Here is a 1,225-nt window from a genome sequence, read left to right as displayed (position 1 = left end):
AAAAGAAGAAGAAGAAGAAGAAGAAGAAGAAGAAGAAGAAGAAGAAGAAGAAGAAGAAGAAGAAGAAGAAGAAGAAGAAGAAGAAGAAGAAGGATAGGGATAACAACTGTATGAATGAAATCAGTAACATAAAAACAAAAACTTCAAACTGAGGCACATCATAAATGCCCTGTTTTAATGGATGACAAAATAAGTTGTTCAAATTATAGTATGACCGATTTCATGATTTTTCCCCCTCAGGGCACAGATGCAGGTAGCATCAAAGCAGCTGATGTGATGGGTCTCTTTATGACCACCCTGACAGCTATCTTGCTTGCGAGATGAACGTGAAGAATTTGTGACAGCGATTACATATCTGTATGATATCAGCCAAATCAGTACGATTTTTAACCAGAAATCTACTGAGAAATACATTTATTTGACCCAAGCAAAGTTTCTAACCCTTTGGACAGTTTTAGATTTCCCAAAAGTTGTGTACTGAGGTTAATAAAAAAGAGTGGTAAACCATAACATAAAATCCTCAGGGTTTTTATTTCTTTTTCTTTTTGAGCAACCTTTCTAAACCGAACGCCCCGCCCCCAAAAAACAGCCAATAAGATTTTTAAAGACAAAAATCTTTTTAATCCGGTGTATTTTTGGTTTTATGATAGGGCCTACTCTCCTGTAATTCTCACATTTTGGCTCGCGGTAACTCTGCAAATTCTTTTTTTTTATATTTTGGTTAGAGTTTTACGGCACCTGGTCACAGAAATTCCGATCTGCGACTTCTGCCTGGTTTTCCGTTTCTTGTAGGCCTGCCTTTAAAAGTTAGCCTAGAAATGTGAGCAGTGCCAGGCTCAATTCCAGTGGAACAAGAAGAATTGTTCTTAGTTGTGTAATTTCTGAACTTTTGTCTCTCGTAATCCTGGGACCTTCCTTGTGATATCTGTTGACTGTTGTTTACTATGTACAGTGCATTCACCTTGTTCGTATTTCTGTGTTTTTTAAAATCATGATTATACATGTAATAAGCATCAATGAGCTATCTTGATTATTTGTTTTATTGTTTAAGTAAAAGTTTTACGGCACTTGAAACACAATAAGATTATTTAGGCCTATGTAAGTGCCAAAAAATCAGAGGTTGGTGTTACAAGAGAGAAACAAACAAAAAAGGAGGAGAGATCAGGAAGATAGATGTTTGATAGGAAAGAAGGAGCAATCCACACTAGAGCATCTGCAAACCACT

The 1,225-nt window shown here is 36.3% G+C and overlaps 1 protein-coding gene across 1 annotated transcript in view; it reads left to right on the top strand.

Moving 5' to 3' along the window:
- The window catches only part of LOC101858184 (nicotinamidase), a gene marked incomplete at its 5' end in the record, with an annotated part of 13,419 nt that overhangs the window by 11,551 nt on the left and 643 nt on the right, over positions 1-1,225 (top strand). Inside the window, 1 exon segment of the mRNA XM_013082973.2 lies at positions 242-1,225. This exon segment is cut by the window's right edge and continues 643 nt beyond it. Within this exon segment, the coding sequence (XP_012938427.1) occupies positions 242-324 (83 nt within the window).

This window comes from Aplysia californica, unplaced genomic scaffold, assembly GCF_000002075.1.
Source record: "Aplysia californica isolate F4 #8 unplaced genomic scaffold, AplCal3.0 scaffold00202, whole genome shotgun sequence".
Taxonomy (NCBI): Eukaryota; Metazoa; Mollusca; class Gastropoda; order Aplysiida; family Aplysiidae; genus Aplysia; species Aplysia californica.
The sequence above is the reverse complement of the archived record's forward strand: the minus strand, read 5'-3'. Positions and strand labels throughout refer to the sequence as shown.